Source organism: Eublepharis macularius, chromosome 8 (genome assembly GCF_028583425.1).
Source record: "Eublepharis macularius isolate TG4126 chromosome 8, MPM_Emac_v1.0, whole genome shotgun sequence".
Taxonomy (NCBI): Eukaryota; Metazoa; Chordata; class Lepidosauria; order Squamata; family Eublepharidae; genus Eublepharis; species Eublepharis macularius.
This window is the reverse complement of record NC_072797.1, coordinates 46,148,431-46,174,437: the sequence shown is the minus strand read 5'-3', so window position 1 is coordinate 46,174,437 and position 26,007 is coordinate 46,148,431. Positions and strand designations below refer to the sequence as shown.

The window sequence follows — 26,007 nt, the reverse complement described above, 5'->3', positions numbered from 1 at the left end:
TGTAGGTATTTTCTTCCTTCTCAACATCTTGCTGGCATTCTCCAATTCATCCTGTGGTGTCCTCATTGTCAGGGACTTTTCGGAACGGGTGAATACATTAGCATTTTTTTAGAGTTCCATCTTCCTGGAATCAGTGACATTCTCATGCACCAATGCTATTTAGCTTTGTATAGGTAATAGTACCAGCAAATGAAGGTAATGCAGATTCAGATTCAGATTTATTTGATTTGGTATATCAAATGCACTCACTATGTGATCCTATCAGAGGTTCCTCCATTGGAGGAAGCATCCTTAGGCTGTAGAAGTCTTCAAAAACGGATAAAACATGTTGCAGAGCCCATTGGAAGGCCTATGAAGTCGTGATGACAGCAGCAAAGAAACTATTTCTCTGCATTGCATCAGTTAATTCATGAGTATCCCAGTTACTCAAAGTATCTCATCTTCTAACTCCTAAATCTGAACCTTTTCAGTCTTCAAGAACAGACAATTAGCTGTAATGTCTTTGCAAAGTTTTTTGCAGAAAAAATAGCACAGATATCTTTGATCTGGATGGCAGCTGTAATGCATGTGGGGTGGAAGAAATAGTTAATACACCATCTGGTTCACATATGGACCACTATGCATCAGTTACAATGATGGATATTGACAGGATTCTGTACACTGGCTGTTAGAATCTTAGTATGTAGGCTTTACATGATTCTACCTAAATGAGGTCTATCGTAAATGAGTCACTAACTCAGGAGGACACCATCTACTGGCCACTCCAACAGTTATTCGCCCACTACCTAAAAAACCTAGACAAAAATGATGAAGCCAATTAGTAGCTCTGGTCTGCCCTTTCTGGGCAAAGTCATTGAGAGAACAGTATCTCCAGATCTTCTTGGATAACTCTGGTGCTTTGAACCCATTTCAGTTGGGACTCAGGGTGGGCTATGGGATGGACTGTTCTGGTGGCATTAGTTGATCCCCACCCGAATTTAGACAAATCCCATGCTTCTTTGTTACTCCTCCTGGATCTCTCTGCAGCTGTCAATATAATAGACCATGCCCCCTTGTTGAGGTGCCTGGAGGCACAAGTGGTTATCAAGGGATGCACCTTAGACTGGTTTAAATAGTTTCTCATGGAATAAACTTAAAGGGTAGCTGTTGAAAACCAGCTATCTTTAAAGCGGAAACTATCTTGCGGAGTTCCACAGGGCACAATTTTATTCCCTGGGTTATTCAACTTCTATATAAAACCTTTTGGAGAACTCATTCATAACTATGGAATTGGATGCTATCAATATGCGGATGACACCCTGCATTATATCTCAGTATCCAAATCACTGCAGGATGCAGTAGAGATGCAGGATGCAGTAGAGGGTTGCTGACAGATGGTCAAGTAGCTGAAAGCAAACAAACTGAAATTGAACCCATACAAGACAGAAGTGATTATAGTTGGGAAGGCAGAGATCTTGAAAGACATCATACTCCTCACTATCAATGGAGTTCCTCTGACCCTTGAAGACAGTTAAGAGTCTAGGGCTTCTCCTGGATCCAGCACTACTGCCAGAAAAACAAATTAAGACAGCTGAAAACAATGCTTTCCGCAAACTCAGTCTAGCATGGAAGATGGCCCCCTACCTCGACATGGCTGATCTGGCCATCTGGATCCTTGCCATGGTAACATCAAGCCTTGACTACTGTAATGCACCATGCATAGGTCTCTCCTCTAAGTTAACTTGGAGACTCCATTTGGTGCAGAATGCTGCACCTGGGTTATTATGGGGAACTAAGAGGACCATAAATATTACTCTATTGGCTACATATCAGTTGTGTGTGTGTTATGTGTGGTCAAGTTGCCTCTGACCTATGGCGACCCCATGCAGGAAAGACCTCCAAAACATCCTATCATTAACAGACTTGCTCAGATCCTGCAAACTGGAGGACATAGCTTCTTTTATTGAGTCCAGCCATCTCATTTTATCTTCCTCTTTTCCTACTGCCTTCCACTTTTCCTAGCATTATTGACTTTTCCAGAGAATCTTGTCTTCTCATGATGTGACCAAACTATGATAGCCTCAATGTATTGTCGATGTATTGTCGAAGGCTATGATAGCTTCAGTTTTGTCATTTTAGCTTCTAGGGAGAATTCAGGCTTGATTTGATCTAGTACCTACTTATTTGTCTTTTTGGCTGTCCATGGCATCTGCAAAACTCTCCTCCACCACCACATTTCAAATAAATCAATTTTCTTCTTGTCACCTTTCTTCACTGTCCAACTTTCATATCCATACATAGTAATAGGGAATACCATAGTCTGGATTATCTTGATCTTGGTTCCCAGAGGGACATCTTTATCTTTAAGGATCTTATCTAGCTCCCTCACAACTGCTCTTCCAAGTCTCAATCTTCTTCTGATTTCTTGGTTGCAGTCTCCCTTTTTATTGATGATTGAGCCAAGGAATAGAAAATCTTGAACAATTTCCGTTTCCTCTTGTCAACTTTAAAATTGATAATTCCTCAGTAGTCATTACTTTTGTCTTCTTGATGTTCAGCTGTAATCCTGCTTGGGCACTTTCTCCTTTAACTTAGGCACTTTCTCCTTTAACCTTCATCAGTAAGTCATTTCAAGTCTTCACTATTTTCTGTCAGTAATGTGGTGTCATCTGCATAGCTCAAACTGTTAATGTTCCTTCCACCAATTTTCACTCCATCTTCTTCTAGATCTAATCCAGCTTTCCTTATGATTTACTCTGCATAGAGGTTGAACAGATAGAGAGACAATATGCATCCTTGGCCGTTTCCACATGGCTTACCTGCAGCCGGGCCATGCCGCAACATCGCGGATCGTGCCAGGGAAAACGCGAAATATCGTGTTTTCTCGCATGAGTTTTGCGTGACATCGCGCAAAACTCGCATGAGAAAACGCGATATTTCACGTTTTCCCCGGCACGATCTGCGACGTTGCAGCATGGCCCGGCTTCAGGTAAGCCATGTGGAAACGGCCCTTGTCTGACACCCTTTCCAATTGGAAACCATTGTTTCCCCATATTCTGTCCTAACTTTAGCCTCTTGACCAGAATACAGGTTGTGCATCAAAACAATCAGATGTTGTGGCACCCCCATTTCTTTTAAAATTCTCCATAGCTTTATCAGTTACTGAACCAAATTCAAGGTATCAGATATCACCTACAAAGCTCTTCATGGTCTTGGTCTATCATGTCTACGGGATTGCCCCTCTCCATATATTCTCCCACAGCAGCTTTGCTCATGTGAACAGGGTCTTCTGCAGGTTCCCCTTGCACATGGGCTAAATCAACAGTTGCCCCTCCATCTGTATTTTTTTGGAATGGCCTACCTGAGGCGTTTAGGAAAGCTTCCATGCTCCTGGCCGTCTGCAAATGATGCAAAACTGAATTATTCAACAGGGCTTCTTACTTAGACAGTAGGACTGTATTGTAAGAAAGTGGCCTCATAGAAATTCATCAGTAAAGGGGTAGGGAAGGACCATACACTTTACTACTATTGCTGTAAATTGATGGAGCATTGACTGCACTATTGTTGCTATAAGTACGATCCTACTGGGTAGATCCTATGTTATTTATTATGTCAGTAATAGAATTGCTTTTGCTCTGTTTCAGCATTTCATCAGCTCTATATTGGGTTTCAGCAGGAGTTTTAAATCTTTGCACATTTGCATATTACGGTGAGTGTGGGTAGACCCCTCTCATCCGCAAGCCTTTCATCCTTGCCACCCAGGCGGGTAAAGGCTGGGAGTCCACCACCACATGCCACCCATCTAGCCTCCACTACAGCAGGCAGAGAACCCTCATCTGAATCCTCACAGGGTCCCCTCCTCTTCCAGAGGCTCCTACAGACAGGTAGCCAATTCACTGTATTTGCCTCCCCTCACCCAGCTACAACCCAGGGCTATGAGGGAAAAGGGAACTCAGAGGTACTGTCTTTAATATATATGCTGCTACCATTTAATTCACTAGACCCAGTTAACATGACCAGAATATGTGTGTGTGAGAAAAAGAGAGAGATTTTCCCTCAGCCAATTATTTCAAGCCAACAAGGGTTAAACTAAACAAAAAACTTCTTTATTTACAAGAAGGAAGATAGGAATGAGCGGATTTTAAACTAATAAACAGAGAATATTTCAAAGTATCAGAACAGATTAACAGCCAGTTATCTTTCTGCTGCCTTGTTTAACAGTGTCTAAAATTCTTCTTTTCCCCAGCAGCTTTCCAGAGCCTCTTTTCCCCTCCAATGGTCACTCGCTCCCATCGGCCCAGCATTCTACTTGCTCCCACTGGCTGTCTCTCAGGAGAGGTAGAGCTGGAGCCAGTCTTGTCCATCACATATGTATATACCCAGGGCTTTTTTTCTGGGATAAGAGGTGGTGGAACTCAGTAGTGGAACTCAAGACCACACAATGACTTCACTTTGGAACAAGGGGGAAGTTTTTTAAAGTTTAAATTGCCCTCAGTGAAAATGGTCACATGGCCGGTGCCCCCGCCCCCTGATCTCCAGATAGAGGTGAGTTTAGATTGCCCTCCGCACCTCTCAGCAGCGCGGAGGGCAATCTAAACTCCCCCCTGCCTGGAGATCAGGGGGCAGAGCCACCAGCCATGTGACCATTTTTAAGAGGTGCCAGAACTCCGTTCCACCGCGTTCCTGCTAAAAAAAAAGCCCTGTATATACTCATTACACGTTTTATTGAAATGTCTTTGATACTGACTGTACTGACTCATGTGGTGTAATCTGTCTTGAGTCTCATTGAGGAAGGCGAACTATAAATAAATAAATAGATAGATTAATTAATTGATTGATTGATTGATTGATTGATTGATTGATTGATTGATTGATTAGTGGACACTGTTTCCATGAAGATAGACACATTTTTCAAAAAGAAATTGGTGCATGTACTGCAGCTGATAGTTGCAGATTCTCGTAACAGAGGCTGGACAGGAGACACCTTCTTCAGTGAGATACAGTGAGGAGAAAGCAGAGCTAGTGTCCCTTGCCAGCAAACTGTAGATCTGTTTAAAACTTCACACACACAACTTTACATATGAACATGACCCATATTCATGCCTATCCATGGCTTCCTTCTAGATGTATGCTTTTAAATACAATGACATACAAAATCTCAGAACCTAAATCACTGGTTGATGGAGATGAACTGATTATGGGGGAAGGATGCAAGAAAGGAGAATTTTGGGAAGAAGTCTGCTTGCTGAATAAACTCTGGGTTGAACTTCGATTTCTCTTCTTCTTCCCTTCCTGTTCCCCTACCTGGTATGCGGTTAGAAGTTTCAGCTAATGGCAAGAGGCAAAGGAGCCTTGATTTTTGACTTGTAGCTGAGGATAGTGCTGTGGCTTGATTTTTGTTTAAGTCTTTTTCCTGTTTGTTTATTTAAACTGTATTTTTCTATCTTGCAAGCTGCTTTGGGTACCCACTGGAGAGAAAAGTAGGGGTAAAAATAAATGTAAAAATACTAAAATTCTTCATTATCGCTACTCTCTCTTGTATTCCTATTGATATGTGCCACTATTCTCCCCCCCCCCCGACACACACACACAAGTCTGCAAGTCAGGTGATCTGCCAAGCAGGCAAGCTATCACTTGGTGGGAGGCAAAGCCGCTGTTTACATTCCCTAGCAAAATCTTTGCTTCTTTTTCCTGCTACATGAGATTCCTTGCACTGATGATGCAGAATATAGCTCAAGGCAACCTCTCTCCACCCCACCTCCTGCCTTATAGAATGTACGTGCACCTGACTTTGTTCCAGCCTAGCAAGTTGTAGACACAGCCCCATAGAACAAAATGGCGTGTGCTAACTGAGGACTCATAAAATCAGTAAGCCCTCCCAAATCCGGAGAGATGGAGCAATGATTGGCAGAACCTACAAGCACTGTGCACAGAAATGCCTATCAGCATAATACTGTTTGGCAAGGAGATAGAATAACTGTTCTGTATGGATGACAGCCCTGTCAAGTGCATATTGGCTGTGTCAGTCTCTGCTTGCTGCCTCTCTTGATTCCTGCTGCTTAATATAATGAATCCAGACAATGAGGCACAAGTATATCTGCTATATTAGTTTTCATTTGTTCCAAAATGTCAAAAATAATACTATTTAACTCCGAAGTGTTTATTATATTTAGAAAAAAAAGTTGTTTGGATTGGATTTTAATCAGTAAATAACTGTGTGTTCCCGGATGAGATATATTCTACTAAGTAGAAAGTCTGGCCATGTTATTTTGGGTTATATTAGTTACCTTACCATTGCAATCTATCTAAAGGATGCTGACAAATCTCAGAACATCTAAAATTATTATCACCAAAACATGAAAATAATCAACACTACCAAGATTTTTAGAATGACTTTGTAAACTCTAAGGTGTAGATGGATGTGAGAGAACTGACTGCAGACATATTTATCACACTTTTATTTGCATAATTAGATTTCCTTTTCCCTATCAAAATGAGTTAATAACAGATGACAATGACACTGTTATAATTATTTTGACTGCTATGTCCAATGCAAATTCATGGGGGAAATGGCGGGGGTGGGGTGGGAGATTTGCGAATAGAGATGGGCACGAACCAGAAAAACCCCAAACCATGTGGTTTGTGGTTCGTCATGAACCACAAACCCCTGGTTCGCGAACCGGTTTCTTTGGTTTGTGAAAATGTCACATGCAGGTCAGAAAATCATCACTTCCGGATCAGCAGAAGGTCACTTCCGGGCCAGCAGAAGTTCACTTCTGGGTCAGCAGAAGGTCTGCAGGAAGTCCATTCCCTGTTGCCTAGGAAACAGTTTGGTACCAGGCTGTCTGCAGTGACGAACCAAAAAATGAACCAAATGAACCAACCTAAAAGTTCATGGTGGTTTGTCAGAAATGGGATCTGATGAACCATGGTTCACGAACCACGAACCAGCCTGGTTCGTGCTTAATTTTGGTTCGTACTTCGGTTTGTGTCCATCTCTATTTCTGAACCTGCTTCAAGGTTGTTCAGTTTTTTAGTTAGTCCTACAACCTGGTGTTTAACCATTCTTCCAAATGACTTCAACATGCAATTGCTACACTTAGCCAAAAGGCCAAGAAGCCATTTCTGACTTGAATAAAAATACTGACTTGAAAAAAAATGTGGGCTGCAGTCATTGAAAGATAATGCTACGATAACTTTGTTAGTCTAAGATGCCACAATTCTCCTTTTTGTTTTTGCTGCAAAAGCATAACTTGTAGAATATGTATCCAAAGAGGAAGTAATCCTTTTTCCATCTTATCTAATAATGGATACCACCTGAGACAGAGTCAGCACTAGCATCACAGCCAGTTAGCCAATCTTCCCAAACAGCTCTCAGCTGGAGCAAACTGTATAGCAGAGCTGGCTGACCTTCAAATACTTTATACCCTGCTGTGATTTTGTGTAGCACTCAAGTACAATCTTCATCTTCCTTTCAATGCTATAAAAAGGAATATTGTTTATAGCCATTATGTCTACATATGTTCAATTTTGCAAATACAAGCCCAGGACTGAAATGCAGAGTGACTCCTACTCTTCACATGATCCAAATAATAAATCTGAGGTATACTCTGCCCTTTCTCTGAGAAGTTCATGGCAGTGTCTTCTGCATCCCAAACCCCTGTGCTGTAGGTTAGACTTGCCCAAGGCTTCCTGAGTGAGAATTTGAATATGACTGTCCACTTCCTACTATACTGTGCATACCCGAATGCTATAGTTTAATATTAGGAATAGATTATAAAAGTGAGAGCCAGTTCTCATGGCCCCAGGCCACAAGATATTAGCCTCAGGAATGCACAGAGAGCTTTCATCATAAAGTAAATCATTCATTTGATCACTTTGCTGTGTGTCTGAATCCCCAACCAGTGCTCTACATGTTATCAAAATTGTAGGAATATATAAGCTGGCATGAATATGCATTCATTTCATCATTGAGTAAGCACAGTCTCATTTAAACATAAATATAAGTTAGCTCAACAGTACCACTTATTAATTTTTGTTTACAGTGCTTTCTCAGGCATTAATGTTAATTTTCCTTTTTTTCTCAACTGAAAGGTTGATTGCAGTATTGGTATACCTTGGGGAACAATGAAAATCACAGGATTAGAACATACTGTTTTAATAGTACAATAGTCATCTTCATTGTGATGCTGAGCACAAACACATTCAAAAGGGGAGCCAATACAGTCGAGCTGAGACTCTACAATAACAAGGAGAGTCCAAAGAAAAATTACAGTGAAATCCTAAAAGCACTTTCCTGTTAATGTATAATATTGTCATATGCTTAATGAAGACAAGAGTGAAAATGATCTTGAAGAGGACTCCTATGATCACTTTGGCCTTGTGAAAATAAAAAGTGATATTTAAAGTACATTGAAAAGAGTAAGATGGTGAATGGATAATGGGAAAATGACAAAGTGTCAGCCATTAAAGTGTCATTTCATCGTTAGAGCATATACATCTGCTGCCGAGTTCCCACTCAGCTGCCCTAGTCACATCAGCTACCCAGCTCCCATTCGGTTGGTAAGGTAGAATTTATAACTGCTGACTAGATAGAGATGTAACTGTTCTACCAGGTAAGATATGGTCATGGGGCATAAGGACATAAGAGCTCTTCAAAGGGGCTACACTAAAGAGGTGGAAATAGGCTAACACTGGTCCCGTGATAGATTTCTGCTAATGAAGGAGGAGGGCAATTTCTCAAAATTTCCCTCTCCTCACTTGCAGCTCCTCCACTTATATGGCTTTTGTCCACATAAGTCCTGCAATATCCATCACCAGTATGTGGGAGGTGCCAAGGAACTGCTGGGAGAAGGGTGATGATGAGGAAGAACCTTGTCTTTCCTGCGTGCATGCTCCATAAGAGCCAAGCCACTGAATCTCACTTACAATTTTGTCGCCCATTCACCCTGTCTTTAAAGGTCTTCTTGGTGTTGTTCACAATCTCTTGGGTTCCATTTTGAATAAGTTGTTGTCGTTGTGTTTCTGTGGGAGCAAGCACATCGTGAGTTACCCTGGAACCCAGGCTGTTTGGAGTTTGAAATCAGGAATCTAGACTTTAAATAAACTGGCAATTTAAGGTTAAATGGATTGTATTAAAAGACCTATCATTTTATGAAAGCCAATCTCTTTGTAATGTTTGCAAACTGTATCTCTGATCCTTATGGAAATTCTAGTTCATCATTTGAATCATGCTGCTCAAATTTAAAAAAATGTAGATTACCAGTGCTGTATTCTGTATCTCTTCAAAATATTTCTTATAAATAAATTAGAAAATTTTAAAAATCTTAACTTTGCCACTGTAATTAACATTTCTTATGGTGCTGCTGAGCCAAATTTTCAGGAGTTTCTGTTTGTAAGTCTTGCAGTGCAATCCTGTGGGCTTAAGTTAAAGCACAGGATTGTTCTGCAAATGTGCATGATCAAAAAGGGAGAACAGATAAACAAACAATACAAAAAAGCATTTCTCTGTCTTTCATCTGAAGAGACTGAGGAGATAATCAAAAATAGACCAAAAAAATGGAAATTGTTTTCCACAGTAATGAAAGCCAAAATAAAACTCTAAAAACTGTTTTGGCTCAGTTTTTGTCACATACTTTTAAACATAGAGGTTATGAAAAAAACAGTTCCCGCTGTTTCTGTCTGGTTGTGTCACTTTAACCACCATTTTTCTGAGTTTATATTGACACTAAGCTCCTCTCAGGATATAACTGAGGGACCCTGCAAAAGGTATTTTTAAGAAATGCTGCTTCTTTTGTTCATTTTAATTGGCTAGAGAGAGAGAATGCCATATCTGAAGACCATGTTTGAATATGGAGTCAAAAAGAACTGAAACTGAAGTGCATGTGAAAATATATTTCAGAAAAATATCTCAACTAAACGGTGATCTTTCTTTCCTCAACTAGAGGTCAGTAGATTACTGCACATTCGGTTCTTGAATCTCTATCATATATATGACTATAAGGCAAAAATTAACTTTCCCAGTCTTTGATTTTTTTAAAAAAAATACTCAGTGTCAGATGAAAGGAATTGCCATGTCATATTAGAAATGTATGTCATGGTCTATAGATCCCTTTACACATGTGAGCAGTGTTACATACATACAAGCTTCATATGCAGAACCATTGTGTTATCACGCTAGGGAATCCTGCTCAGTTCAGGAAACGAGCATATCCAGTGCTCTGATCTACATGGAAACCTACTTGTGGATTGACAGATTTGTTTTCCTGTGCACAAGTTGTTGTGCAGTGCTAAAGTGGACCACTGGTAAGGCAGAGAAGATGGTTATATTCCTGAGCTGACTTATTAATGCAAAAACATATCGTGATTTGGGTTTGCTTGCACAGTATCTCTTGCCTCTGGAATGAGCTGGTAAAGCAGGAATAACCTGTAAGAACCATGGTTTTACAACCGTTTCAATATAGTTTCTACATTTCTACAGTGTATAGCATTATACATTTTGGAATATAAGGCATTCATGCAGATATAATGTGCAGATCTGGACTGGTATATTAGCTGGATAGGAAACCATCTAGAAACCGTATAGAAGCTCTTTTGCACTCTTTGGAGAAATGGAAAAGCATAATTTCAAAAGTACTTTTAAAAGAGAATTTAGAATTATATCCATAATGATTACATTGCCCAAATAAATAGCTTTACAGAAAAACAGGTTAATTGTTCCTCTAGCTGAGCATAATCTATTGATCCTCAAAGATGAGAGAAGCAAGCCCCATGTAATCCATTTACTTGTTTGTTTTCTTTTTGCCTTTGTGCCTTTAATCTACTTTGTACCTTTAATCTACTTCTTCCTTGCTTTACTTTAGACTTTTAATATTCCTAATAATATACACTTAGCTTCATGAGAAAATCTAAATGTTAATATATTCTGCATTTTTCCATGTATTCCCTTCCAATATCTTTTTGCTTTTTTGCAAGTCTACCACATATGATAAAAGGTTCCATTTATATCTTGACATTTGCAACATTTTCATTTATCATTTTCATCTACTTTCACAATATCCTTTGGGGTAATATAAAAACATTTTATACCAATTTTCTCTTAATGCCTGGTATAGTGTGCTGGCCTAGCCTGTCCTGGCCAACCCTGCTCTTTCCCCTGTTGTGAGATAGATTTTCCATTTACTGGGGTTGAAAAGCCTTTGGTAGCATGTATTTGGATATAACTTGGAGTTTCTGTTGTCCTGCGCTTCAAGAACATATATATAGTTGGTTTATTACCCAGCCCAAGTTTAAGTACAGGAAAAGCAGAGGCCCACAATTCCTTTAAAATGAAATGACACTAGAGGCTAAGTAAGGTTCAAAAAGATAACAGGAGATTTATTCAGCAGACAGGGTTGGTATGTAGATAGGGAGGGAAAGGAAAGCTGTAGTAAATTTTGTTTGTTGAACAGAATACTTCTCAAGTATGAGGCACAATAGTCTTCTTCATGCCTAGTTTGAAATATTTATAGTACTTAGATGTGAGAGGCTGGTGGTTTCAGACTTAAGTTTCATATAGCAAAGTTCCTTCATTGACTTAACTTCACAGCTTAGGCAAGGCGTGACTTTTACACAGCACACTTTTCCTTTTACTGCACTGTTTTCAATAAAGCAACATTAGTCACTCCTAGCAGAAGTTATATTATTTATTTAATTACAATAATCTTTTAACAAAATATAGAGGAATCCCTTAAAAGTTATTTGGGGGCTAGTATTTAAGCCAGAACATGGTTGCTCTTGGTTTATTTGGTTTATTACATACCTTGCTCCATTGTTGTGGTTTGGTTTCACTTTTCCTTTTATTGCAGAGTCAGTGTACTCCACAGAGTTCAAACCCTCTTTCCAGATACTGAGTAGGAATTATTCTTCCACTAACAATAGAACCCTGTTCTTTCGGTGGACTGAGAGTCCCTTTTTACTACCCACTTCCTCTGCCAACCACACGCTCCCAGTTCTATCTTGTCTGAGTAATATTAGTGCTGGCTTTCCTTCATTAGTTCATCATCTTTTTATCAACCATAAGCTGTCACAGGAAGGGCAAACTTTTTTCTCCTTTTCCTCACACAAAAGAATCTCAGCCTGACCTTCCCTGGTCAGATTCTAAGCATCAACTCCTTCCTGATGATCTTGTTAGCTCCAATTTGTTATCTTCTTGCTGGCCAATCACAAAGATGGGGGAGCAGTATGCCAATCATCCTTCCCTTCAAGCAGTTGTTTTAAATCTTTACCTGCCTCTCTTTGGATGCAGCATTTGGTAATCCTTGCATCTAATGCCCATTCCATCACACTTGGCCAGCTGTGAATGTATTTGCTTTTTCCCATGGTAACATAGTAAGAATCTTGTCAATGTATGCCTTGATTAAGTGACAAGAAGTCCTGATTAAAAATGCCTTGATAAAGTGACAAGAAGTCCTGATTAATAGTCTTTAAAAGACTTAGATCTATATCTTTGTGGGCCATCATTGTTTTTAGACTGGGTTATTCTGGTCTTGCCCTCTCTCTGCCGGTTTTCAGCCTTTGTGCTGAAAATGGCCTGAAATTGAATTTTCTGAGTACGAAGTCAGCATGAGTGGCAGGGATGAGCTGTTCATAGAGCTTAGACAGAGGGCAAAGATGAAAAAGGCTAACAAAAAAGGAGAGTCCAGTCTTACAGATTTTTGTATCTGAGACCCTGCATACCTACTTCCAGTTAGAATAAAAAATAGAACTTAGATGGACTTAGTATAAGACAGCTTCATATACTTTGTATGCTTGACTTTGATTGAAAATAACATTCTCTCTCTGAGGTGGAGGACATCTTGATAGTGATTTCCACCCTCCATTCATGGAGGCAGGAACAAGTTTTTCTACTTCCTGTCTTCCTAGCGGGACTCATCTTTCTTCTTCAGTTTCTTTCCTGCCTCAATGTCAGGATATCAATTCTCTAGCCAGAGTAACGCCATGTTAACTTGTGTTATAATCAGTAGTTGTCTAGTTTACCTCCCTCTAGGCCCAGGTGTCGTCCAGGCTGCTCATATCCATGGGAGCGAAGAGCCTTATCTATCCAGTCCAGCCAATGACCTTGATGTCCTCGTCTTCTCATGCCTTCGCAGACAGGACTAGGGGGGAGGCTGGGAATGGGTGTTTGAAGTGTCGTAACTTTCATTTTACATGGCATTCTCAACAAAGCTTTCGTTCAGCCAAGGGCCTCTACAGCCTTTGGAGTATGGACACCTGTATCCTGAGCATAGTCTTTCAATAAACCTTTTGGAATCAAGAGACCTTGTGCTTCTTGCAGAAGGGGGGAGACGAACTCAGATAACTGGGATTCCATAGTCTGACAATTTGTTGAGAATCTCTACTCCCCCGACCCCTCACCTAGGAAGGATGGATACCAGATTTACTCCGACATACCCGTCTGATCCTGGAACGAAGGGAGCGGGGCCCATAATACTGCCTGACAGTGGGACCACGCAGGCAAGAGCGAGCCAGGAAGGAGCAGGGCCCAGAGTCAGTGCGGGACAAGGATTCGGGCCCTTGACATCTGTGCCAACGCCTTGGCAGTGGGGTCCGCGACCTCGAGACAGCAGGGAAAGACGTCGTGGAACCATGTTTTCCCGCTCCATGATTGACGCGAGTCTAGCCCCAGTGTCGGAAAACCTGGGGACAATAGAAACTCCGGTTTGGGAAACCTGCCAGGCATCCACTTTCACCACGGGAGCTGCAAGAATCAGCACCCTTCCTCAATACCGCTGGGATGAGGCTGCGGGTTGTTTGGTGGAGTGTTCCCCGCCTGGAGAGGGGGGTAGTTTCCAGGATTGGAATGCACCCCAGACGGAGCTAATGAGCTGGGACTATGCCGATGTAGGTTCGGTTGGAACCTGGGGCAGTGACATAGGGGCCCTGGTGGGTGAGGAGCGTTGGAGTGCTCTCCAAGATCAGGCCCAAGTGCTGCAATATGAAATGCTCACTGTGATGGTAATAGTCAAAGGCTGGGTCGCAGGCACTTCAGAGATGCCTGGCCTGCCCGCCTCTGGGACTCTTGCTACAATGGGCCCGCAGGTTGCGGGCACCGGCTTTACAGAAGAAGAGGTGGAGTGCGCCGAGTGTGGGCAATGAGCTTGGGAGGAGAGTTTGCTCCAGCAAGCAGGATGGGATGCTGAAGAAGAGCTGGGAGGTCAGGAGGAAGCCCGCTACCGGGCGTTGGAGGCGCAAATGGAAGCGATGCGGGAAGACCTGGCGCAGGCCACCTATCTCATAGGTCTGATGGTCCAGGGGCCCACGGGGGATGCGAATGTGACACAGGGAGACACTGCAGGGACAACGGGCCCTCAAGGCCCAGCCTATGCAGCTGGTCCAGTGCCCACCAGGGCACCAGTGGCTCCACGCCCACTTCTCACCCTGCTGGCCCCACTGGTACCCATCCCGCCACCCACCCCAATGGCGCCCATTCCACTGCCCCCTCTGCCTGGCCTCGTCGCTCCTGCCGCTCCCGCACCAGCAGTTCCTGCCAGGTAGGCAGGCCCTACAATTCCGCCCGCAGGCCCAGCTGTTCCAGCGCCAGGTGGACCAATAATTCTGGCAGGAGCTGTAGCACCAGCTGCACCAGCAGGCCATCACCCCGCCGCGCCAGTGCAACCAGCGCAACCAGCCCCTCAACTTCCTGCACCTTGCCAGCAGCAGCCAAGGGCTCAACTTCCACCCAGGGGAGTGGGGCTGCTGGTACCAGCCCTCCAAGGACTCTCAGGGCCCTGGCCTCAGGACCCACTCAGACCTCAACCTCAGCCCCAGCTGTGACCTGGGTCCCAGGGATTGCTGCAGAGACCCATGCCAAGAGCTGGAGCACCCTTTCGACCGCATCAGCCCACCCAGCCATGGGCTCGGGGCCCGGTGCCACAACTGCCACCTCGTCAACCGGCCCAACCCCTCAGAGCGCTAGCCATGGGGGGGGGGCTGGAGCTGCCCCTAGGATGGATAAAGCTGGAAGCTACGTTTAATGGAGAGCTGCGTAAGCTGGGATTTTTCATAGTGCAGGCCTTGTAGTTCTTCAATCAGTGGGGACACCTGTTCCCTACGGAGGAAAGCCGAGTAGCCCACTTAGCGGCCCGCTTAGAAGGAATAGCGGCAGAGTGGTATGTGACTCTCTACGATATGGGGGCTCTGGAGCTAGGAAATTTAGAAGACTTCATTGCTTCGCTGAGAGCACAGTAGGAAGACCCACTGGAGAGCGAGTGGGTCCGCACCGAACTCCGCACCATTCGGCAAGGATCACAGTCAGTGAGAGAGTATGCGGCCAAATTTCGACAATTAGCTGCAAGATGCCTGCATTACGAGGAGGGGGTGAAAGTGGAACTATTCCGGAATGGAATGAACCCTAGACTGTTAGACCAGGCGCTAATGCAGGATGACACTCCAACGCTCCTAGGCTGGATTCAACTGGCGTGTGAGGTGGAAAACTGCACCCAGGTAGTCTGCCTGGTTGAGCAACAGCAGGCCACAAGTTCTCGCCATCCCCCGCAAACCCCGGGAAGAGGACGGGGCGCCACCGCGATGAGGGGGGCCAGAGAGACGAGATGGAGACAAGGGCTATGTTTGCAATACTGTAGCAGTGGACATTTCGCCGCACAATGCCCCCTTCGAGCGCAAAACCCCCAGGTCCCATCAACCAAACCGATGCCAGCATCCCGGGTCGGTAGGGGTAGAGGGCAAGCCAAGAGAGGGTGTCCCGAAACAGGGCTGGAGGCTGAGGAAGTGCTAACGGAATTGGAGGTCCAGACCCAAGGCACCGAAGTCTCTGCTGTGCAGCCGGGAAACGAGGAGGATCTGTCGTAATGAGGCCCCTGCAGCAGATCAAAGAGAAACCCACCCCAAAGGAGGTGAGAGAACGAGGGGCCATATTATTCATCCCCGTAAATCTAGTTAACCCAAAGAGGGGGACTCATGTGCGCGTACAAGCCTTAATAGACTCTGGGTGCTCGTGCGACATTATTGCTCCGGCGCTAGTAAATGGTTTAGGGTTGGAAACCCACGCCCTAGAGACCCCTATAATCTTTGAGCAAATAGATGGTTCCAACATGAACCCAGCTGTTTTGGAAACGAAATTAGTACCCACCAGGATGGGCAAGCATTGGGAAAGTCGTCCCTACGTGGTCAGCCAAGTGGCCAAATACCCACTCATTCTAGGCAGTAGATGGCTGTGGGATCACAACCCCTACATTAACTGGGCAAAAGGGATGATAGTCTTTGACCAAGAAAACTGCCAGAAGCATTACTGGAGACCCCAATGGGGAGAGGAAGCTCCGGCTAATCTAGAGGTCGCCCTTCTTACGGCTGAGGAACTGAATCTAATTCCACCAGAGTACCAGGATATGGCCCGGGCATTTAGTGACGAAGAGGCTGATTAATTGCCTCCCCACCGCAATACTGACTGTGCCATTGAATTAGTTCCGGGCGAAAAGCTCCCAAAAGGAAAATTATATTCTATGAGTCCAGCAGAACAGCAAGAGCTCAGAAAATGTATAGATAAAAACTTGGAAAGAGGTTTCATTCATCCTGCCAGTTCCCCACATGCTGCCCCGGTGTTATTTGTGAAGAAAGATGGGGGACTCAGACTGTGCACAGATTTTCAGGGCATTAGTGCAGTATCTATGTCCAATGCCTGCCCTATCCCGTTGATTTGAGACCTCCTCAGTGTGGTGGTGCAGGGTAAGATTTTCTCATAATTAAATCTCAAAGATGCTTACTTTCATGTAAGAATAAGGGAAGGGGATGAATGGAAAACTGCGTTCAACAACCCCCTAGGCCAATATGAATATCTTGTAATGCCTTTCGGCTTAAAAGGGGCCCCTTTGGTTTACATGACGATGATCAATGAAGTGTTGCATGAATTTCTCTATAAGGGGGTGGTTGTTTACCTTGATGATGTCTTAATTTATTCAGAAAATAAAGAATCTCATGTAAAATTGGTCTGGAAAGTGTTGGCAGCTCTTACACGCCGCAAGCTGTCAGAACTGTGGCTAGATAATGTCCTTAATCCAGACTACCTTCTGCAATCAGACAAAAGCCCGTTGTTGTCTTCTCATGCCTTCACAGACAGGACTAGGGGGGAGGCTGGGAATGGGTGTTTGAAGTGTTGTAACTTTCGTTTTACATGCCATTCTCAACAAAGCTTTCGTTCAGCCAAGGGCCTCTACAGCCTTTGGAGTATGGACACCTGTATCCTGAGCATAGTCTTTCAATAAACCTTTTGGAATCAAGAGACCTTGTGCTTCTTGCAGAAGGGGGGAGACGAACTCAGATAACTGGGATTCCATAGTTTGACACTCTACAGGGAGAACAGCTTTGATTGAGTGCTGCCTTGTCCACTACCTTTTCCCTTTCTCCTCTTCAACCCTCTAGATCTTAATCTATACTGTTCCACTCTTTCTCTGCTAATCTCTTCCTTCATATGCCTTTTAAAAGTCTCACAAGAGAACCTTTCTGCTCTCTTCTTCAGCCAAGGTGGCCAATATACATCAAGACTGCAGACTTGCAAAGCATGCTTCTCCATCGCAACAGAATGAAGAACCATGAGGGAAGTGATGGCTTCCTCTCCAAAGCAGAGTTAGAAGCCCCCCTCACTGCAGTTCCCAGCATTAATCCCAGAGACGACTTCAGTGCAAAATGCAAGGAAGCGGAAGGGGAAGCTGCAGCTGCTCCTATCACGAAGAGACTAAGCTAAAAAGCTATGAAGATAATGTATTCCTAGAAAGGAAAGAAGGGGAGTTCCTCTCTGACGAGGAGGAGAATAATATAGAAATCCCATAACAGCCAGTCTGGATGGGGAGCAATATTGGAAGGTTTGTCAGTGCAGGGATTATGGTCCAACAGGGAAACAAGCCTCCCTATCAGCCTCCTGGAACTTTGAGTGATCCATCTGGCCCTGCTACACGTTAGCCCACGGGTAACAGAATATCATGTTCTAATCAGAGCAGACACCATGTTGGCCAAAACTCACCTCAAAAAACAAGAAGGATCCAGATCTACGGCACTATGCAAGGAGGCATTTTGGATCTTAGTATAGACAGAGAAGAACTTGGCATCTATCAAAGCGGAACACATCAAGGGTTAGATGAATATATAGGTGGACTAGCTCAGCAGACAAACCTTCTAAGGTCTCTGAAGAAAGATCTATTCCTGCTCATTACACTACACGTCAGTCTTCCCCTGGTAGATCTCCTTGCACCACTGATCAACCATCAAGTGGACAGATATTTCACCAGATACTACCATCCTAAGACCATAGCAGCCTACACATTGATGTCCCACCAGCCACACATGCTCCTGTTTGCTTATCCACTCACTTTGGTTCTTTCAAAGTTAATTAGGAAGATCAAAGAACATAATGTAGAAATCTTAGTGGTAGCACCCTACTGGCCCCAGTGCCCGTGGTTCTCCTCTCTTCAAAAGCTGTCAACACATCCCAGTATCTCTGGATATGCTTCATCAAGGTCCAGTTTGGCATCCACATCCAGAGTGGCTACATTTAACTGCCTGGAGATTGGGCAGGACTACTTCTCACATCTAGCCTATTCCCAAGAAGTAACCTACGTGTTGCCTCTAGGAGACAGTCCACTAACAGGATATGTAATGCATCATGAAAAGCCTTCGTCAGGTGGTGCAGAAGGAAAGGGGTTAATGTTGCAGAACCCCAGATCAGATCCATTCTGTCCTTTCTACAGGATGGATATGCAATCCTTAACCTTAAGACGTCAGGTCACAGCCTTGACAATGGTGCTACCACATTACCAGAGACTGAACCTATTCAGGCACACCCTCATATGTTGCTTCCTCAGGGTGCTACTCTAAAGGATCCACCACAGGTTTACAGATTCTGACTGTAATACTGCATACAGTTTTGTCTACCCTAACCAAACACCTCTCCAAGCCTGTCAAGGAAATTCCTCTTAAGTAGCTGAGGATGAAAATCTTGTCTTTTACCACAGTCACTTCTGCAAGAAGTGTATAGGAACTAAGTGCACTTTTGATTTGTCCCGAGTTACATGTTTTCCACAAGCGTTAAGTAGTTCTGAGAACAGATCCTACTTTCATGCCAAAAGTGAACTCTCTTTTCCCCAAAGATCCCAGGAAATATGTCTACCACCATTATGTCCAAATCCTTTTCATCCTCTGGACATAATACATGCACTAAAAACATGAATTTGTAGAACACAACGTGTCAGGAAAACTACTTCCTTATTTATATCTATATCCTCACTGAATAAAAGAATGAATTAAAATTGCCAATTTTAATATCCTCAAAGTGCTGCGACCAATACAGCATTCGCCAGACATGCTACAGTTGAAGAGGTCTGCAAGACAGCCATTTGGTAGTCCATATCCACCTTCGTAAAACACTACATATCAAACACTTATGACTCAACTGAGGTTTGGCAGGAGAGTATTACAACCTATTCTATGATCAGAAGATGTGACCTGCCCAAGAAATGAGGATACTGCTTTGGAAGGTCCCATCAAGTTGTCCTCTTCCTCAGAGGGAGAACGGACCATTGGATATTCACCGTGAAGGGTCCTTCTCCTCTGAGGAAAGGAGGATATCTTGTTCCTCCCAAAGTCATCGTCTTTCTCTTTTCTTCTGCCTAACAAATTCACTTCCTGTCCTTTTCCCCCTTAACTTGTCATTACATACTCGTCTCCTTGTTATTCAGTTCTAGAGTTCATAGTTATTATAACTGCTTTCGGAACTGAACTGAACTGAACTGAACTGGAGAAGAAGGATGACTCCCACTAGGAAGACAAGATGTAGAAAAACTTGTTCCTGCCTCCCTGAATGGAGGGTGGGAGGAGAAAGACCCTTTATGGTGATTATCCAATAGTCCTTAAGGCTATATATGTATACAGTTTAAAAGGAGCCCTTATTTTTGTAAGCAGAAATTACTTTTTCTCTGCCTGCATTTGCAAAATATCTGAAAGTCATTTAGCCCCTTGAGTCACTGGACATTTCACTTTTCATTCCTACTTATCTGATTTCTACCCCATGTGTTGAGAAAACAGCATCTGGAGGGCTTTCCAGTATCTTCAGTAAAGTAAAATTATTATACCTGTCCAGTTCCTTTTGACATGATGCTTGTATGAGAAACCGATACATGAGTGATAACCCTTGGCAAAGTTTGAATGAATGGGGAGTCAGGGCTGTTATGGGCTCTTTAAAATTCAATTTTTGAGCAGGGTAGATATGTACTCAGAACTGAAGAAGCAAAGCAGCATAACTCTAAAAAATAAAAACAAGATACAGGGGTTGAGGGTTTTGAAAGAAACCTTACAAAATGTCAGGGGACTGTTACAAAGAAGGAGATAGCCTTAGTTTTTGCCAGGACTATATAATTTTACTTATTTATCAATTTTTAGCTACATTTCAAAGGCTGTATAAGTGTACTTCTGGAGTCATACAGGAAGGAATACTCAAGACTCTTAAAAGCTGGATAAAAGAAATCTAATTCAAAAACTTATTTAAAAATTGTACAAAAATAATGTGTGTTGGTGGTTACCAGTGATATCGTTGGCATAACAAAAAGGTGTCTATGACATTCATGGAAACACATTCCATGCCACATTGCATGTTTCAGTAGAGGAGCCAGTAGGAAGGTACTCACATTTTCCCAGTGACAAAATTTTGAAGACTGTTAGGAAAATATAATTTTCCCGGATTGGATTCAGTGATTGTGGGAAAGATTTTGAATCCTCTCTCTCCATCCTTCTGCAAAAACTGTGCAATGACTTATGCAAAATAAAACAATTATCTGGCAAGGACCAAAAAGAATATATGTCTGCACATTAGCTTATCCTACCTGAACAAATGCATCCTGTAAGATTCCATGCATTTCACTGGGACAGTTAAATTTAGTATGGCCTATGTGCTGCTCAATACAATTCCCTTGCTAGCTGACATTCATTTGGAACAATTGACATTTCATTCATTAGCTAATTTTTAGAAAAATGATCTAATGCCAAGCTGCACACCAGTGATAAAAATAATCCTAGCATTCTAAAAGTGCATGAAACAACAATTTCATACTTATTGTCTATGCTACCAAACTTTGCCAAAAAGTGTAAATAAAAGATATTAATTTCATACATAGCAGAAAGGTGCAAACTGGAAAAAAGAAGTATTTTCTGATTATTATTTTTTGGCTGCCACATGTGATTATGAATAGGAGGGAAGGCTTCTGAGAGAAATGCAGACACCTAATCAGAGGCTTTGTTTACTTAATGTATGAATACTTAAATCCTATGACTTTCTGCATCAATGAATGAGTGTGACTCGGTCGGGGCTCAGAATCCCACAAGAAGACATGGCAATTTGTGGATATTGTAATAACAACAGGAGCGGGCCTTGGAAACTGGTTGTGCAATTTTATCAGTGGACCTCAGGATTTTGGCCCTCTGGTATTCTGAATGTACCACCCATGTGTATGTATCTATCTGCCAGTCTCAGTATTTTCCTTTCTAAGCTGTTTCTTCCTTAAATCTTCATTCTGATTTTACCATGTATTCAACGGGTTTAGAAAGGTGCAACTCTGCTTAGGATAGCGCTATATAGGACCATAGCTAACCTTCCTCCCTAGGACTACAAAGTTTATGAATGGGGCCAGTCCCTTATACACGTAGGAGAGGAGCAGTGGAACTTAGTTTGGGATAAGTGGCCTCAGCCTGAAATTATTGTCTATCTCTTATTACTTACTTACTTACTTACTTACTTACTTACTTACTTACTTACTTACTTACTTACTTACTTACTTACTTACTTACTTACTTACTTACTTACTTACTTACTTACTTAAAACATTTATATGCCACCTTTCCACCCAAATAGGGTCCCCTGGGCGGCAAACAACAGATATTAAAACATTGAAATAACATTTTAAATGTATATATAAATATAATAAAAACATATAGACATATAAACATACATTCAGAGAGGAGGTCCAATCAGAGTTTAATCAGGGAAAGCCAAACATAACAAAACAGTCTTCACACACTAGCATAAGTTAATGACAGAGGGAGACCAGCAAATCTCCCTGGCGAGGAAGTTCCAAAGATTCAGATCCATGACCGAGATGACAGATCCATGACAGCCTCAGATGGTGAGGCACCCAAGCATGGCCTCTTAAGATGACAACAGTGGATGGATAGGTTCATATGGGAGAAGGCAGTCCTTAAGGTATGCTGATCCCAAGCCATATAGGTCTTTAAAGTTCAATATCAGCACCTTGAATTGGGCCCATAAGCAAATCGTAAGTCAGTGTAGATGGCACAAGACAAAAGTGATTTATTCCCTATGACCCACTCTAGTTAACACACTGCCTGGAACTTCCTGTACCAATTGCAGCTTCCAGACAGTCTTCAAGGGCAGCACCACATAGAGCACATTGCAATAATCTAATCTAGATGTTACCAGGGTATTCACCACAGTGGCAAGATCTTTCCTGCCCAGGAAGGGCTGCAGCGGGCTCACCAAAGAGAGCTGTTGAAAGGCACCCTTGGCCACCGCTGCCACCTGTTTATCCAACAGATTTATGTTACCCTTATTATAATTTATGTATAGTGCCTTCAAGTTGCAGCTGATTGATGGTGATACCATAGAGTTTTCAAGGCAAGAGAACAGAGCTGGTTGCCATTACCTTTCTCTGTGTAGCAACCCTGGATTTCCTTGGTGGTCTCTCATCTAAATACTAATCGGGGTCAATTCTGTTTAGCGACCACAGTCTGATGAGATCGGGCTAGCCTGGGCTATTCAGGCTTTAAAAGTCTTAGATTGTACAAAACATTGCTCACAGTGCACACACTGGCCCCACACAAATGACATGTCCTGACTTATGGTAAGGGATTTCTGTGAGGAAACATGCTCCCTCAGCTTCTAAGACTGAATTCTTAAGTATTACGTCCAAAGAGAATTGTTGTAGTATTTCATATTGCTTCATCTTACCATATATATGAACATGTTTATGTTCTGCCGTATAAACATGATTTTCCCCTTACGCTTTTATATATACATTTGAACACTTTTTAAAGGTCCCACAGGTCATAATGTATTCAAAAAGAAGTGAAATAGTGGTATTGAAAGCAAAGGTAGTTAGCTTTCTCTAAAAAAGTATGTTATTCTTTGATGTAAACAACACTGGTACATAACAGTGCCATCAGTTACACCCTTGTACATCTACTGTGGGCTTAGAAGGGCATCTCTCTGTTTATTTATGTGTTTTTATTTGTTTATTATTTATAGTCTGCTTTTCCTATGCTCGGTTTCAGCATTGTTTCAGCTCTGTCCCAGATTTCTGCTTGTTTTCAAATCTCTGCAAATGTTCTTTTGCATATCCTACTGCTTTGTTTATTGAATGTTCTGCTGTTGATTGTATTGACTTACAGTGTTTAATTCGTCTTGAGTCTCAGTCAGGGCTGGCGCGCCCATTGAGACCAAGTAGGCGGTTGTCGCAGGGTGCGGGGCGTTGGAGGGGGCTCCTGAGGAGGTGCTGGGGGCAGGAGTGCGTGCCATGGAGCTGCAGCCTCCCAGCCCTCCCACCCTGCCCCGTGCTGCCACTGCCGCCAGCACACCCCTCCGGCTGGGTGCAGCAGCCGCGGGCAGGTGTCTGGGGCGGTGCAGGGCAACTGAGCGGGAGAGCTGGAAGGCCACCCGCGCACCATCGCAGCCGCCTGCTGCAGCAATTGGGCTGGCTTGTGCACACACGTGTGATGACATCACACGTGACGTCCTCATGCAGGCGTGTATATGCGCGCACGCACCCAGCCGGCTGGCTGCGGGCGCCGGAAACCCTGGTGCCACTCCTGGTCTCAGTAAGATAGATGAAGTAAGTTAGTCACAGTTCTTTCAGAACTCCCCCAGACCCACCCACCTCTCAGGGTGATTATTGTAAGGATAATAATAACACACTGTGTAAACTGCTCTGAGTGTGGCATTAAGTTATCCTGAAGGATGGTATACAAATCAAATGTTATTATTATGTTATAATACAGAATCGCTCCTAAAACCAAGTTTAAGTCTAATTTGGGCCTTTCAATGAAGTTATAATTGCCAAAAAATTCACCACCGAGACCGTGATTTCCAGATCAATGTCCACCAGTAAATAAGAAATCATCCACGGTTCCAATGGGAAATGGTATTTAAACAAAATAGGGACTATCCAATTGGACCTAAGAGTAGTCCATTGAGAACAAAACAATAACAAGTGATCCAATGTCTCTATCACACCAGATGCACCACATGTCTGAATAAGAAATTTGGGTTAAATCACCCCATTAGTTCCACTGACGGGAAAGCATTTAATCTTGCAAGAGTAAAAGCAAAACCTATGAGGGGGAATTGTAAGACAGCTTAAATATGCAGGGGGAGTTAACAAAGGAGGAATCCCTAAAGCAAGAGGTGAACAAAAACATCTGTACTATCTCTATCAACATTGAAAGCCGTTAGCTTAATCAATCTCCAAGCCTCTTGCTGAGTTACCTTATTAAACGACAAGAGAGGGAGACCAAGTAAATCCAGCTTCTCATCTGTCAACCTTAACCAAGTATTTCCATAATTTTCCTTCTTCAGTAGGTGAAAGAAACCCCCAGATGATTGAATAGAAAAAAGAACCTTCAGTCTTAATTTAAAAGCAGCCAACCAGGCTCTCAATTCAACAGAGCATTGCGCTAGCTCCAACCTAAGAGCAGTTCCTGCCACACATTTTGGGACTCCCAGTATCTGACGTAGGATGTTGGTCAATGCACTGACATCATATCCAGGTTTTTGCCTGGACGTGATGTCAGCATGTGGCCTGGCATAATTTCTGCCCCTTGTTCCACTCCTGAAGCTCCTGGCATTGCTGGGCTGCCACCTGGTATCACTATTGTATTGTTATTTGGTTGTGTGCCATTTCTTGGTCTTGGTCTTTCCACCCCACTCTACCACTTTTTACTATTTTGCTTACACATCTGTTTCTTCTTGGTTACCTTTCAGGTTTTCCAGGGAAATTTTGACAACGACACTCACAGAAAGAATGTCATTGATCCTCCAATCTATGCACGGCACATAAGGATCCTCCCTTGGTCATGGTATGGCAGGATCACTTTACGGTCAGAGCTCTTGGGCTGCACAGAAGAGGACTGATGAAGGATCTTCACAGCACAACTCTTGATATTCCTAAAAATATCTCCATAGAAGAAACTGTGCAAAACCTGTAGGAAGTTGAATGGGTTTTTCATGAACAAGTGCTCACTTTCTGGTAGGCCGTTAACTGTCTTTTGTAAGGAGGTCTAAGCCTGCCCGTAAAATGTTCCAATCTGATTTTGTCCTTTTCAATTGGTTCTAGTTATTACTCTGTTTCGCTGTGGAAATTACCTTTCAACTTTTCTTCTGAGTTGTTCACACTGGATGAAATATGGTTAGGGATGAAAAGCAGTATCACTTTTGCAAGAAAGATGAAAATGGCATGACAGAGTTCTATTCAGATTTTCAAAGGAACAGGCTGATTCATTGTTTCCAAACCCAGGCGGTCATCTTACTTGCAAAATGTGCTACTGCAGTTTTAGCAATAAGTTTTCTCGGGGATGACTGCATTTGATTGTTTCCCTTGTGCCTATCAAGCATTGTCAAGATTAATGACACTTCTTGGGAGAATCTCTGTGGTCTGCAGTCCTCCTGATGTTACAAACTACCTTTTATCATTTTCTTTCCCATACGTGCAGTCTGCATACCCCAAATTATTTATACTTTATTTGCTTTCCATTTAAGCATGCAGTAGGCATTGTCACTGTCTTTTCTGTTTAATCACATTAAATGCTGTTGTTTACTGTTAATGAGCTGACCTGGATTTTATGGCACAAAATCTGCTATCAGTCTGTTACGGACTTAATGATTTTGTTTGAGTGAAGTTGGTGAATTCAGCTTGCAGTTTTCTTCCTAAAGGATGTGGAGGTGAAATACTATGGACCAAATGCAAGACTTAAGCTACAGTA

General features: G+C 42.8%; 1 protein-coding gene across 1 annotated transcript in view; it reads left to right on the top strand.

Moving 5' to 3' along the window:
- Positions 1–25,722, top strand: part of EDIL3 (EGF like repeats and discoidin domains 3) — a 480,770-nt gene extending 455,048 nt beyond the window's left edge. Inside the window, exon 11 of the mRNA XM_054987524.1 lies at positions 25,010–25,722. Within this exon, the coding sequence (XP_054843499.1) occupies positions 25,010–25,159 (150 nt within the window). The 3' untranslated portion in view covers positions 25,160–25,722. The remainder of the gene's footprint in view (positions 1–25,009) is intronic.
- The last annotated feature ends 285 nt before the right edge of the window (positions 25,723–26,007 follow it).